General features: G+C 36.5%; 1 protein-coding gene across 2 annotated transcripts in view; it reads left to right on the top strand.

Moving 5' to 3' along the window:
• Nucleotides 1-15,425, top strand: part of SRRM4 (serine/arginine repetitive matrix 4) — a 519,623-nt gene that overhangs the window by 440,132 nt on the left and 64,066 nt on the right. For both annotated transcript variants that reach the window (XM_044068321.1, XM_044068322.1), the window contains exons 7-8: nt 5,813-5,902; nt 11,688-11,850. In XM_044068321.1, coding sequence (XP_043924256.1) covers nt 5,813-5,902; nt 11,688-11,850 — 253 coding nt within the window. The remainder of the gene's footprint in view (nt 1-5,812; nt 5,903-11,687; nt 11,851-15,425) is intronic.

Raw genomic sequence — 15,425 nt, 5'->3', positions numbered from 1 at the left:
ACAAGAAATATGTGAATGGGTTTATTAATGGATTGACTGATCGATTTTGCTAACCATCCATTTTGAGACGTGCAAGAATTCATGTGAATGGATAACTCTCAAATTGTTCAGCAGTAATCATGAAGCTGAGGTTACATAAAGACTACAGATGAGACAGACATCTCAAGAAAACATTACTTATGCATAATTTACTTCTTTCAAAAACACATCACTTATACAGTTTATACATTATCTGTTTCATTCTCATTAAAAAGTTTGCAAAATTCTACTACTGATGTGTAATAACAAACCAGCAAATTTGAAAAGTTGTGTTTGGTTGTCAATCTCACATCATCTGAAGTTATGCATGTTTTCAGGATTATTGATGACTGTGATATATTAAAATCCAAACTCAGCGCTGTCCAGTTGTTCTTTCTTTAAAATTCACTTTCTGCTTCCACACTTATCTTTCATGGTGTGAGTGTGTTGACTAACTAATTTAGTAACCTTTCAATTTCAAGAAGTCTACTGTAGATGTCCTTTACTGACTGACTCTTTCAAGCAACTATATTAATGAGGTATTTTTGTTTCTATGAGAAGAATAGTGGAGATGCAGTTCTGTAGAATAAATGTGATCTAAATAATCCCTAGAAATATGCATTATGTGTTGTTAAGACACTGGCATTGACAAGCAAGCAAGTACATAAATTGGGGAAAATCATTATACACACACACCCACATGTACATACATATGTATACATATACATATATCGAAAAAAAAATGGAATGACAAGTGATCAAACACAACTGACCAATCACCAACCAGTAGAAAAATGCATAAAAAAGTAAACACATTTTTTTCTACTAATTATATGAACTGTGGTGGTGGTGCTGCGGTAGCATTGTCACCTCGTAGCAAGACGTTGTCCCGTTCGATTCTCAGCTAGAGCGTCTTCTGTGTGGAGGCATACGTGAATGGGGCATGCCTTCATTGAAGGTTGTACATCAGGGCTGGTAACCCAGTACGTAAAAATCCACTACTAATCATTAGCGGACCGGAGTTCCGCTGTGGTAACCCCTAACTGGGAAAAGCCGAAAGACACAAACATATATAAATATATATACCAATTCTGAGATTACACTACAGTGGAGAAAAGACAAATTACTCAGTACCCCTGTACTGTGATCTTGCATATTTTTTTAATAAAAAGGGAACGGGAATTTTAGCTACACTTCAGCTGCTCTACAGTTTCCAAATGTTTGTGTTATCGTTAGTCACTGAATCAAACAGAAAAGAAAATAATGAGGGATATTCAGGAATGAGAAGTACTGTGTGAAACTATTTAATGCAATCAGGTGTTTTTTTTTTTTTACATTTCTCTAGTCTCACGTCAGAATGTAGCAAGATATGCAAGATATACAAACATGTTTAGTTTAGGTGTTTACCTAGCCACGTTAACCCCATGCTATAAAACTAAAACCATTACAATAAATACTTAATCCTTTGAAGTACCACCTCACACAGTGCTACTTGTTTCTGAATATCCTCAAAATATTATCAGTAAAAATAATAACAGCTTTCTTGTTTTTCAAAATAAGTGTCCTCTAAATAATTTCCAGTAGTTTGTGGCATGGGATGCAATAGCCATCTATGTTGAGCAGTATGTTGGTGGAAGAAAATAAAATGTATGTTTTTTAAGTGATAAGAATTTTTCTTTTTTAGCAACAAACTGTCATCAAGTTATACCTCCATCCAGAAGTAAAATTGTCTTTTTTTTTTCCTTTGGTGGGTATCAGCTGTCAGAATATTAACCTGTACAAATAACATTTTAACTTTCCTGCTTGGAAGCAGAGCAGACTGTTCTTATACTTCCATACTTCCCCTTGCATGAATCAAGGCCTTTACTTATACAGCTCCACTCCATAAGCAGAGGGTTGATGATAAAACCCATGCAGCAAAAATCTCATAGACAAACCCAAAGCAGTTTTACTGCAGGGTTTAAGCAATTGCTTACAGGCAGCAAAAAATAAGCAACAACTGAATTTAGATTCAACAAAATGGGAAGCAGATCTTTTTAAATAAAATTCATATTTTAAATAAACAATGAAATTTATTGTTGTGTGAAGTGCATTTCATATTCACTTTTAACAGAGGCAGAAGCAACAGCAGTTTCTTTGAAAGTAGAATCCTGTTAATAATCAGAACGAAAAAGCTGTCTAGAGGGCTGATGATATGGCAGATAACTTTACTTTTGCCGACAAAATCAAGGGAAAATGCAGAGAGTTCTGACACCAGCTATTTTCTAAGCAAATTATATCAGCTTTGGTCACACAATAGCATGACATGGCTTATGTAAACATGCTGTCAATGCACAGCTGAGTGGGAAGGGTAACTCTGTGCAAGGAAGTAACACAGCAACCCCCATTTCTGGATTTAAATCAGAGTTATTTTTAAATTAGTTTAGATAGGTATTTTGACAGTATATTAATTCAATATTACCTTTAAGCTAGTCTGATGTTGGATAAACACTATTCTTTTAATTAAAAATGTGATTAAGATTAGTAGCTTAAGCAAGCACCATGGCACAGAAGAATAAAGCCCTAACCATGACCTAGGCAACCCAGGTTTGATTAGCAGCTCAGGCATCCAAGGAGCTGGCAGTGAGGGATGGAAATGCCCATCTCAAGGTAATGAGCATATGTCTAGGCACTCCTTAAAGGGAGGAGTGGTCCATAAAAGTGAGTTGCCTTAGATGGAATAGACAAATGTAGGGAAGGAGGGGTGAAAGTAGGAAACTAAATAAAAATCTCCCTTGGCAGATACAGTCACCAGCATGACCCTCCAGATTACCTTTGAGATTCATGCTTATCCCATCACTGAGTTAAAGAAAGGCTAGTGGTGGCAAGAGGAGCCAAAAAACATGTAGCCATCCACAACTCTTTGTCTGAAATAATGCATCTTCACATCTTCCCTGATCATTCACCATGCATCATCAAAATATGTCCTTTATTCTCATACATCTTTGAACTAGCCATAGCCCACTTATGTCCTTAAGAAGATGGAGGTTTCCTGCTGAATGCAGTTGCTCAGATATGGTCTTTCAAAATGTCTTTGTATTGATGTAGCAACTTCTGTTTTGTAACCTGTATCTTCCTATGCACCCCAGTATTCTGCCAGCCTTTCTAGCTGCTCTCACATGCTTACAATTCAATCATCAGGTTTAACTGCTACTATGTCACTTTTTGTCCTTTATTGCTGTTATTCCTTCTCCTTCGGCTATGTATTTCTGTTTGTAATTTTGATTTTTAGATGCCTTATTTAGAACAGAAATTTATGTTGCCACATTTTAGAATATTTCTTTAGTTTTAACAAGTCTCTTCTCATGGTTCTATGCCTTCTTGCTTTTCAACTGTATAATGCCTCCATTCTTCTTAACTCTCTCACTATCTTTCTGCATCACTAGATCTTCAGCTATTACTTTCCTAACTTAAACCAACATTTTATTTTTCATGTACTATAACAACTAATGTCATATATTGTACTAACTACATACTATTTTTATACACTTTAACTGCTCATAAGCTATGTATATTGTAGATCAGAGTGTAACGTGTGTCTGTGCTATATCTTTAAGAAGCATGCGTGGCTGTATAAAATCCAGACATGTGCAATCCTTAGTGCCATTTTTAAGAAGCAGCCAGTGTGTAAGCATGTATGATCACAGCAGTTAGTTTGTATATAAGTTACTTAGTCTTAGTCAAATAAGCTTTACAGTAATGTGTCTGTGTAGAATAAAGCTGCTTAAACAGAACCCACGAAGACTAGTTTATTTGTGTACCAACACGAAAGCAACATATATGTTTTTAGAATAACTACAATTGTCTGTAATGCTATAACTCTATAGAATTGTCCAGATGTGTAGTATATCGTGTAACCTAGTTTACGTTTAATCTACTTATTTTTATATAGTGCTCTTCATGTCACTTGTATTGTTTGTGGAGTGTATTGTATTTATATTGTACTGTATATGAAGCTTTTCTCTTTGGGCCTCCACTGAAAGCGAATTCTGTAGACCCAGTTGGACCACCCCGGTAAACAAATGTCAAATAAAATAAATAAATAATAAATACATTCTGTTATCCAAAGTATGTCATCAGCAGTATGATGAACTCTTCCTGCATGACCTACAATGTTATATATAAAGTCATGAAAAATACTGCCTGGATGGGTTATCAGCTTCCACAAACAATGACAGTTACCCAATTCTGAGGCTGCTAATCCTCAGCTACAAGTCCTTGAAAGCTTCCAGTTCCATACAAAGGAATGGAACAGTTCAAAAGAAGTGATTTTTGGTCAAGGTCCCACGTATTTCACCCCTACTATATACACCAACTCTACTGTCACCCAGCATTGCGGAATAGAGAAACTCTGTTAAACAGCCCTCTGCATTCTTAAGGAATGACTGGTGTTCCTCTAATGAGTGATCATGTGATTTTTGAGTTAACACTGATCAAGGACACATGGAGAAACCTAATTATCATCTATTTCTCTAAGTCATTGCACTAGTTATAACCATCTCTCACCAACATTGCACTAGTTATAACCATCTCTCACCAACATTGCACTAGTTATAACCATCTCTCACCAACATTGCACTAGTTATAACCATCTCTCACCAACATTGCACTAGTTATAACCATCTCTCACCAACATTGCTCTAGTTATAACCATCTCTCACCAACATTGCACTAGTTATAACCATCTCTCACCAACATTGCACTAGTTATAACCATCTCTCACCAACATTGCACTAGTTATAACCATCTCTCACCAACATTGCACTAGTTATAACCATCTCTCACCAACATTGCACTAGTTATAACCATCTCTCACCAACATTGCACTAGTTATAACCATCTCTCACCAACATTGCACTAGTTATAACCATCTCTCACCAACAGCCTGCTCAATCTTTTCACCATTTAGTCACCAAGGGACTGAAGTCAGTTTTTTTTCTCATTTGTTCCTTAACATGCTATGTGGAACTATGTCAGATGCCTTCATATAGTTTAAGAAATTTACATATACGTGCTATATCTCATCTAATGTTCTTGTTCCCACTATAAAATATCTACTAGATGTTACATTTTTAGTCTTAGTCAAATGCATCTGAAAAGAATTTATGATGCAGATGTTGCTCTTAAATACCTTTCATTGTCAAGAATGCAGATTCAGAGCAGTTGTTATTCACTGGGTTTTTTTTGTCTATAAATGTGAACAGCAGTGTTACATTTCAAGACTCTAGGAAAATGCAACTGCTATCTCTCTTGTCATATCACTTAACTTCATATATTTCTTCCCTCTACATGCTTTCTTCTGACTGCTTTTGATTGTGATTCTTTCAGCATGCCAGCTTTGATCTCCAGTCTGTATATATTGCATGACACTCACTCTGTATTAATGTCATTTATCTGTTGCCTTTAGGCAATCAAGTCAACTATGATATTCCCTTTTTATATAATATAGATGCATATATTTAATTTTGTCATTCACTCTTTATATTATGTTATGTACCTATTGTGTTTACTGTGGACTGAGACTGAAATAGGTTGAAGGGGATCAGTGCTCTACCCTAATTAACAAATTCAAAATACATATTTTTATTATGTGCTTATGATTTATATTGCACATACGCAGATCTGCATGAATTTGAACATCATTTTTGTATATTTTTATAAATGCACCTTTATTCTCCATTTCAGTTACATTTTTTTTTGTGAAAAAGCAATAAACATACTTCTAATTGTCCTAAATTTTATTTGCCTATTACAGAAGATCTTCAAGCAGGTCACACAGATCCCATCGGAGGAACCGTCATCATTCACACAGTTCTACCTGCAGATCGTCAAGCTGTAATAGCAGGTAAGTTTCCCTAATCACACTGCTTAAATGTTCACTTTATACGCTATAAAGAGCTAAACAAAAGGTAATAGTCAGCTAAGACAAGTGTTATAAATTAGTACTTCTTTGATGTTTATATTTATTTCTAAACCATTAATTGACTGAAGAATGGACTCATTTCTGCAGTTTATTTAAATAATATTAGGGGAACCAAGTTGAGGAATACTGATTTTATATTACCCCTAACAGTCTTTTTATGAAAACATTTTTTTCCATGGTTATGAACTGCTTAATGTTAAATCCCCTTGCCTGTCTTATTATTCCATTTTCTTCTGAGCCACTGCATACTAGGGTAATCCCTGAATGTCTCCCCCCAACAGATGGGTTTCATGTCTATAGGTAGGAACAGCCTTCTGCCTTTATAAGCTTTCAATAGTCTAACAGCAGTGAGAAGGGCATGCAAACAAGGGGTCATCATTCTGCAGCTGTCATTGGAATTGATGGGCTAAACCCCTCCTCCCACAGCATGCAGAGTATGTTATCTGTTGAAGCATGCAGCAAGCGTGCCACCTGAAAACATTTCCTTTCTCCTCGTGGTCATGTCTATCAGGAGAATCATTTGTTTGGTCAAAGGAAAAAAATGCCAGACATCCATTGGTAGAACATTTTCATACCAGACTGGCTTTTTTGCTGGGTTGCTTTATTTCAGGGGATCAGGATTTTGCCCTTTCCCCAAGGCAATGCTTTTTTGGAGTTTGTATATATAATTTGCTAGGGGTGTGTGAGGATACTGCCCCCTGCAAAATTGTGTTCTTTTTTTTATTTTGTTTTTGAGGTTCAAAGGTTCCATATTTTGCATTTTGAACCTTTGAACCTACAATGTTTTCAATGTGTTCTATCTATTTGAGATATGATGCACCACTACTGTGAAGGCTTTTGCCACTGTTAGCTTTCTCCAATCTCTTACATGAACCATGATGTTAAGCACACCCACAACACACTCCAATCCCCTGTATCTGGCAGAACTTATCATACATGCAACTCATCATTCCTCTCCCCCAGTGCAACACCTGAACATTCCTTTTGCTACCAATATCAGGTCCTCCAGTATATGAGCTACTAACTGAGCCTAGACTGCCTGAGTCATAGACAGGATATCATCCTTCTGCACCATGGAGCCAAAATGAAAATCACTGAATTTCAACATAAAATATGCATTTTGCAAGAAATCTAAGTCCACTATCAAATAATCACTTGTACATTTGTATAAATATACGTAGCAGCCTGTAGCAGCACATTTTCTTTGTTCTGCAGAACATACAGGTGTAACAGCCATAAATATTGGTACAAGAAAGGTGCATAAGCCCCCATAAGAATTTTCCAGTAAGACTAGCATTCTAATTAGATTCAAAATTTCTTTCTAAAATTAAATAAGCTCCACAGTTATCTTTCTGATATTGAATTACTAACCTATTTCTTGAATTTATAAATTTACACACACACACACACACACACATATAATATATATATATGTATATATATATATATATATATATATATATATATATATATATATATATATGTATACATATATATATATATATATTTATATGTGTGTGTGTGTGTGTGTGTGTATGTGTGTGTGGGTTCACTTTATAATCCCGAAAACGTGAAATATCGAATTTCAGAATTTTGAGATCATAAAGCCGAAACCTTACAATCCCGAAACTCCTGAAGCACAAATTTTAAAATCTCGAACCCTACACTAACCATACATCACACACATACACATATACACACCTTCCCCCCCACACACAAACCTTCACTACATACAAGAAGGGGAGGCAAGCCCCCCTGCACCCCCATGTGGGGGCTGCACCCCCACCCCCCCTACTTAAGCATACTAACTCCAAGGTCAAACAACACAGACAAACACACAAAAACACCACCACATACCTACATTCCCCTCACACACACACATCACAGTCACAGCACACACTGACACACACTAAAGCCCCTAACCAAAACCCCTAAATATAAATACTTACCTGAATTTTCACCTATCCATTCACACACTGCAATACCGGAAGCACTACTTCAACATCTCCGAACTTTGGGATTTTGAAATTCACGCTTCTGGGGTTTCAGAGTTTTGAGCTTTCGGCTTTATAATCTCGGGATTCTGAAATTCGATATTTCAGAATTTCAGTATTATAAAGTGTTCATATATATACATATATATATATATATATATATATATATATATATATATATATATATATATATATATCATCTGCTGCTGGAAACACAGCTGACAGCATATATCCAATTTAAAGAGTTAGTGCCTGGGTTGGTAGACTGGCCTGTTCTGAGCAGGTTGCACCTGGCACAGAATATGGCAGTGAACATTTATAATTGCATACCTTGTACACATGAACGGATAAGTTTTATAACTTATAGTTCATAGGCTAACTGCCCTTGGTGGCCATTTTAAGCCTAGCCAATTACCCCATATGAGAATCAAACCTTGTACAGTGTGTCTGTAAGGTAAATACCTTAACCATTATGCCAACCTCGTACTCCAAATAAATGATTACAGTCACCTAAGAAATTATTAAGGTTAAGCTGAAGGAAAGGTTAAGTTTTATATGTATTCTTTCTGTCCCTTCCAGCTTGATCATGAAACAACTACTCAGTTTCCCCAGTAATACTTGTGTTCTTCTGTTCTGTCAGCCAGTACTGCATCTAGGGTAGGGTTAATGGGGCTACCATCTATCACAGGGACATGATCAACAGTGCTGTAGGTCTATCAGTTTGGAACAAGTAAATTTCTGTTATTCATTTTAGCAGTACCAGATGATATCATAGCTGCTGAAATGAACTGTGTTTTTTGATCTCCATTTTGGATTGATGAGGGCACACAGTTTGGGGACGGGCCATGGTCTATGATACCAAATAACCTAGCTATGGCTCTGTTGTGTATTTTAGTACTCCACATCAACCTTATGGTGAAAATTACATTACTGAAATACAAACTTTGGCAGGTGTTAAGGCTGACTGCCTTGGTCAGGAGCTGTAAAAAAAACTGCTGGTTTGGGTTTATTTTTAATCTTAGTTTTACCCACCCTATGGCTGTTGTGCTGATGAAAGGCTCGTCACACTGCTGTGCAAGTTTATGCTTTTCACATGCCCATCTTGGCTAAGGCCCGCATGCACTGCTAGAAAGATCCTTATGAAGTATGTCTGTTCAAAAATGGCATTCAAAAAAAATTTGAATAGCAGATCATTTCAGATTAATTATTTCAAAAAAAAGTTCAAATTCTGATAGAGAACAAAAGAACAACTTATAGGCCTATGAAAATAGACACATGATTTGCTTCAGTTCATAAACTTTTATTTCTTGGATTTTCTTTTTAAATCATTCTTATCTAGTAGAGATCTTGCAATCATGATTTTGCCTAGTTACAAACCATCAGTGCATTTCTCTGAAAAGAACAGACTAGCAGGTTCTTCCTTCCTCTGAAACCACAAATCAGAGCTTGGCCCTCAGTCTCCCATGCATGACCAAATGAATTATTGCATTGAAATACAGGTATATAGAATTAACTGTGTGTCTGATATAGTTCATATTATCCTGTTCTTCATTGATTGCTAATTGGAAGCGGTTTCAGCTTGATGCTTTAAATTTGTATTATTTCCCACTGAAAATTATTTTTATTGCAATTTCTATCTGCATACATCTGTGCTTTGTGTTTTCACTGTTTCTCTCTAGTCATGCAACTATGGAATTAGGATCTCTGAGTAAGAGAGAGAAAGGGGGTAAAGCTCACCACATAGAAGGTGCACTGGGTCTTATCCCACCCACACTGTAAAAAATGCATTTGATGAAGTTTTTAGTAGCCATATGGCACCATTCACTTTTCAATGACTATAAGCAATACAGTTTATAGTGTGCACCACAGGTAGCTAAATTGAATGGGCAGGACTGATAATATGCTTTACTGTTTTTGACATTGAAAAGTAGCATTGACAAGTTCTTGTGACAGAGAAGGAAAAAATAAGTTGGCACTTTTTATACTTAGCAGACTTTTTTAACATACAGTACTGATGTTTGTGTTACATGGAACCTGTGCTATGTTTTGGTAGTTAATTAAGAAGCTCTTCCAACTATGCAGGCATTATAAAGCAGTGAACTTGGATGATGCAGTCATCTGTAGCCAAAATTGGGTATTTAGTTTACAAAATTTACAGACAGTATTCTACTTTTACAAGATCAGCCTTGAACATAACTGCCCAAGTGTGCTGTTTGCCAGGAAGAACCACATTATTTGGCGGGTAACGTCACAGGTGGAGGTCATTTAAGGTTGACTCAAAAGGAAAGCAAGACCCAAATATGTGCCATCATTGTCCTCACACACATATGACAAGTGCCTAGTACCCTAACTCTGTAAAACTGGCTAAGCAAACTCACAAGCAAATCTTCAAATCAGCCCGCTGTGCACACTTAGGTCCTGCTAAGCATAATTTGTAGCAAGAGTTTATTGCGCAGATGAATGCCTTAGATGTATTTCTTGAAGGTGTGCTGTTTGAAAAGGCTGGTTTTAAAGCACATCTATGACATATTGCAGCTGGAAATTGGTAGAACAAATATATCTATTACTATGGAGAGTTATAGGCATCATATGGGCCTTTGATACTGCCAATTGTAACTACCAGCTTTATCCTTGGCTACAGTCCTCTGTAATGTCTCATCAAGTAGAAGAAATGGATGCGACAATCACTCAAATGTTATTGTTTTTGCAACCATTTACATGCACAGCTGTCCCTTGAACTCGGTCATCTCATGGCAGGGCTGATATCAGCTCCTTTCCTACACCTGTGGCATCTGCCATCACTTACGTCTTAGGATACAAACTGGTGAGTATATAACAAGGTGAGGGCTTAGGCACTAAGGTGCTGGATCTGGTTTCAGGTAGGAGAGACTTAATGGAATCAACCTGTAGCCTAAATATGTTTGCCTGCCTTAAGTCTTAAGAAAAAGTACATCAGATTGCTAATCAGAGACCCTGCTGGAATACTCTACAGTGAGGTGTAAAGTGACAAAGGAAGAGGTTTAGGTGAAACTAAAAAAGCAGGTCAGGATAGTGTGTAACTAGAAAGGAAACTATGACAAGAAATTCTGCCTTGTAAATATAAATCCTTAGAGAAGTGGTAAAGTGCTTTTGTGATTTGTTTGGATATCTGTAAATTAACAGTTATTTTCACTCATATAAAGGGTGCAGCAAAAGAAGCCCAAAATATTTCATTCTTAGGGTAATGGTAATTTTATAGCAGCCTTTGAATCAGTCAGAGTATGTCATAGTATCTTCAGGTTTGTCTTAGGTCAAAACTATCACAAACCCTGTGACTGACCTATCAGAAGACCTGTGACTGACCTATCACAACCCCTCTGACTAACCTATCACAAGTCCTGTTACTGTCAGTAACTCTCTTTTTGTTTCCCCTCTTTAGAAGAAAGTAGAATTCTATGAAATTAACTCTGTAATAAAGACATTTAATTTGAAATAAGAGACTGTCTGTGAAATATATAAATAAATATATATATATATATATATATATATATATATATAGAGAGAGAGAGAGAGAGAGTGAGAGAGAGAGAATGCAGATACTTTAATCCCAAGACTCAATAAGTGAGAAGGCTAAATGTACTGATTCTCCTGAGGCACTGCACCCAAAAACTTTGTATGGAAATGCATGTCATATCATTTCCTGGCAACTCTTGTACTTTATCCTTCTACTTTAGGCACAGAGAATGGTCTCAAGAGACCAGAAAGAGGTCTGCAAGCAGTAGCAGTAGTCACTATAAAGTAAAGAAGAAGTCGAAGACTCCCAGCAGAACTTCTCCCATCACTGCATCCATTATCACCTTTCCAAAATGTCCAAGCCCACTCTCCATTAACTTGGTTGTAAGTATCAAATATTTGTGTTACTGAAATAATCAGAATAAGCAAAACAGAAACGATGAATATTGTATGCCTCATTAACAATGTTGATTTATTACTTTCTACGTTATTCACGTTAACGTCTTCTTTGTATTAAAAGCCATGCATTTTAAAAGGGGAAGAAGACAGCAAAATTGTGTAGGTGTGAAATGAATTATTAAAAAGGAACATTTAAATCTGACCTGAAGAAGTAATTTTTACAAAACGTAATTTGTGCCATAGAAAGCTTGATCCGCTGTGCATGTTGGCAGCTGTTTGAGGATTTCATAGCTTAACCCTTGAAGAACTTGGGTTCAACAGACTCTATAAAATTATATGAAAATGTGGTATTAATAAAGTTGTCTCTATGAATCTAAATATATGTCTGCTGTAAAAACTTCAGAACAGTTCCATTAAATATGTCGTGCTTGTAATTAAAGCAAGCAACTAACATGTTTTAAATGCCTTTTACATTGATATCTGAATTTTTATGGGGATTTTATAGCAATATTATGCATGCATTGTAATGCTTATGAAAGATGAGCAGGTGTAGATCAACACAAGACTATCACTGAAAACAGCACAATAATGACCGGAGAAGGAAAAGGAAACCTTTGAGCAACTTAAAAGATAATGAAGGATAAAACTGAAAGGTACTATACTGTGAGATGTACTATTATTAGGGCTTTCATTTGAGGAGTGCAACTATTATTATGCATTATTTTACGCAAAGTATATCCTATACTGAAGGTTGCATTTATGATTTAATTAAAATGTACATTCATTAATTGATAGTTCTATATCTGCTGCTTTGTCATGTTACCAGCAGTCAAAACTACAGTTGGATGAAATTAACCAGCGGAAGCTTTGACATAAACAAATATCAGTACTATATGATTTCCATTTCGGTGACTTTACACCCACTCTTTACTTAAATATTCTAACATCACAGAGATCTGTGGCAGATACATTCCTCCTATGGGGTAAAGCGTAGCAGTAGAGAGTGGGGTCATCACCTACCCAAGTTAGCTCCTAACCCCTCTATTCATGTCAAACATTACTCCCAGGGTCTGGCATGTAATCAGCATCAGTGAGGATATATTATTCACTTCATAAAGTGATGTGACCCCCTCAAGATACCCCTGCCCCCTTCAATGCCACTGTTGCCACAAGATTGCCAGTCTCCACCAGGGTTCTGCAACAGATCTGATCCCTGACATGCGCTACTCCTCCTCTTATAGAGAAACAAGCCAGCTGTACCAACTAATTCCTTACCTTCCCATACTAGATACAATAGGAGACTGATTTGTTAGGTTGCTTCGGTCATATTCAGAGCTTCAGCCTTCTATGCCAAAGGATCTGGCTCAGAAATAAAAAATATATTTAATCACTGCTAGCAGGCAAATGTAAACTATGCTGACAGTGATTTCCTAAGGGAAACAGTAACTGAGGAGTCTCATAAAGATGAGATGTGCTCAACAAATTGACAGTTCACAAGCAAGCAAAGATAAGAAAGCCCAAGTCAATAGTATCAGGCCAATCACACAGCAGGTGTCAGAAAACTGCTTGTAAAACAGAATAATTAGCACCTTTTAAGCCTGCCCCATCTTCATACCGCTATCAAACTCTGTAAACATCAATGTATGGTCTCTGTGGACTACAAATCAGTACTGTTGTTTGAGGCACTACAGATCCTCAAATACCCCTTCTATAGCTCTGGACTAATTATGCACAATCCATTTCAACCATTATCTCACTGGCTGTGCACTGCAGTGCTTCTCACTATCATCATATAGGTTGCTGCCTCTTTCTGTGGAGAGACATAATCCATACAGGCTCTTGGAAGAGGAACTCCTATCAGATTTTCAAAGCTACGTATCCACAGATATATAAGAATATAAAGAGTTAGTTGGATGGGAGAAACACTTACAGTACATGGATGCTGTCACTCTGGTCCAAGCTGAAGCAAGGAAGCAGGGTCAGCCTCCAGACAATAACAGCCACCATGCATAGTCTGCTCCAGAATCAGGGATTAAATCATACAGACATACATCACTTACTACACCACTGCCAAGAGTTGTTGGAAAGGCTGTGGCTATGTAACAAAAGCTCATATTGAGGCTTATGACTTGTTTAGTAACTTCTGTCCTACCCCAACATCATCTTCAAAGCAATATTTTATTGGCATTTGACCGGGAAAGTCCAACTGCAACTGCATAGGGGCCCATTTTTAGGGAGACTTTTGGAGAAAAGCTCACAAAACATTTTAAGAGCAATAATATTACAATCTTCAAAAATAATTCAAAAACATATATAGTTTAAATATTTATACCAAATTAGACATAATATGAAAATATTAAGAATAGATGCAAGTTATATGACAATGATTTAATGTTTAGAGAAACTTTAGCCAGTTTATAGAGAAATTAAAGGTAAGTTAGTATAATATAAACAGGAATCACAATATGAAGTGATAAAAAAGCAGACTTTTGTTATATTTAGAGAGAAAGCCAGGGCACAGAAATTGATAGAAGAAAGGAAGTGAGTGAAGAAGGGAGAGTAAGGAGGTGTAAGGTATGAATAGGTACTTATTCACATAGAGGGATATAACGTCCCAATGTTACGTGTTGGTGCTTATGGCGAATGCCTCACACAACAGTACTGCATTATAGTTATCTTGGCTGCGTCTCCCAACATTAATAACATGTGGATAGAATATGAAGTCAAATATCCCAGATGGAAATAGAGGTGGATCTCAAAACATGCAGGAGAAATGTGCAACAAATAATCCTGAAGTGGACATAAACCATGAAAGAAACAAAAAAAACCAAAAAAAAACAAAAAAAAAAAAAACAAGAAAGGAAAGTAAGCAAAATCACCTCAGAATTAAAAAAAATGGTAGAAGCTTCCTTTCCCTCATAAGTGGACAAAGGCAGTAGGAACCCTGAGTCCTTACAACCTCCACTACCCTTACTTAAAAGCTGTGAACATTTATTATGTTGTTGGAGAAAGTCCTTTGAAAATATGGCAATCTGTCACTCCAGCTGCTAGAGTTCATAGTACCATTGCCAACACGGAGTGGGTTATATAATGTCTCATTCATCTTACCTTATGATTTTTTCAGCCCTAAATGAGATAATGAGCAATCTTTTCAAACAGTACATTAGAAAAGCTAGAGAGAACTCTAGATACAATGAGTCCCAAGAGTGTGTCCCACAAGCATGCCTGCTGTCTAGCCATATTATTCAGTGCAGATGACTTAAGGGAATTAAGTGAACAATGAATATGCTAATAAACATGATTCATGGGTAGACATTTTAACAGAAATGCCCAATGCATTGAATGCTTTTTATATTCTGGCCACAGAGTTAGTTCCAACACAGCATGACAGAAGCCTGCTGTATAGCATCATGTTGATATAATATCATATAAAGCAACAGCAGCTGTTAATGCTCAAACCCTCTCAAATACATCTTTTCTCCAAGGACACCAAACATCTTTGAATCTTTATTCAATGAAAAAAAGGTATCAGGTAAACCTAACTTACTAGATAATTCCTC

The sequence above is a fragment of the Protopterus annectens genome, chromosome 4.part0, assembly GCF_019279795.1.
Source record: "Protopterus annectens isolate FY-2018-M chromosome 4.part0, PAN1.0, whole genome shotgun sequence".
NCBI classification, from domain to species: Eukaryota; Metazoa; Chordata; order Ceratodontiformes; family Protopteridae; genus Protopterus; species Protopterus annectens.
The sequence above is the reverse complement of the archived record's forward strand: the minus strand, read 5'-3'. Positions and strand labels throughout refer to the sequence as shown.